Below are 744 nucleotides of genomic sequence, written 5' to 3' on the forward strand. Positions count from 1 at the left end.
AGGCACGTGATCCTCAATGTTCAAATGCAAGTTGCCACTCTGAGTCTCCATGTCCTTCAAAGACTCGCTCTGATCCTGGAACAGACCTTCTAAATGGATGTCATGGAACTCCTTTCTGATGCCATTGAGGGAGGGACTGGGATTGGGGGAGTGGACCATAGCTTTGACCTTCACCTCCATCTTGATGCAAGCCTCTTCGGAGCCGATGGGCCGGAAAGGCCACGGAGAAGGGCTGTAATGATGGCTTCGGAGGGACGAGGACCTTAAGGGCCGCTGGGCTTTGACTTCATTAAAGCTTATCGGGACCGACGAGGAAGAGAAGGTGTCATCATCATCTCCAGAGCCCACTGCAGTGGAGCCTCCTTTGACTTTTGCTTTCTGTTTGGTAGACAGTCTCCTCTTTAGAGTGCCCATAAGACTCTCGCTTTTCGATCGGTTCTTATGACCCTTCTCATCCTCCCCATTAAGATCGCAACCTACCAGCCCCTTGGTGTAACAGCCTCCGAAGAGAGAGTCACCCTTGGTGAACTCGGCCGCTAAAGATGGCTGCTGAAGCATGACGAAATCCCCATCTTCTTTGCCCTTTATGTTAAGTGACTTTCTGATCGTCGTCAGACTGATCTTCTTCATCCTTGTACACCCAGTCAGGTGAGGGCATGGGACGGTCTTATCTGCTGACCGAAGGATGCTAACCGCAGGGTCTGGCCATGTGACTGGGAAATGTCAATCATGTGAACGCCAAAG

At 51.3% G+C, this 744-nt stretch overlaps 1 protein-coding gene across 1 annotated transcript; it reads right to left on the reverse strand.

Annotated features, from left to right (window-relative positions):
- Positions 1 to 6: 6 nt before the first annotated feature.
- On the reverse strand, positions 7 to 738 carry LOC107682409 (suppressor of cytokine signaling 6-like; the record flags this gene model as incomplete). The annotated part of the gene is made up of 1 exon (XM_016478655.1): positions 7 to 738. A coding segment is annotated over exon 1 (624 nt), but the record flags the coding sequence as incomplete, so codon positions are not given.
- Positions 739 to 744: the final 6 nt, after the last annotated feature.

The sequence above is a fragment of the Sinocyclocheilus anshuiensis genome, unplaced genomic scaffold (genome assembly GCF_001515605.1).
Source record: "Sinocyclocheilus anshuiensis isolate Anshui unplaced genomic scaffold, SAMN03320099.WGS_v1.1 C32172037, whole genome shotgun sequence".
Lineage (NCBI taxonomy): Eukaryota > Metazoa > Chordata > Actinopteri > Cypriniformes > Cyprinidae > Sinocyclocheilus > Sinocyclocheilus anshuiensis.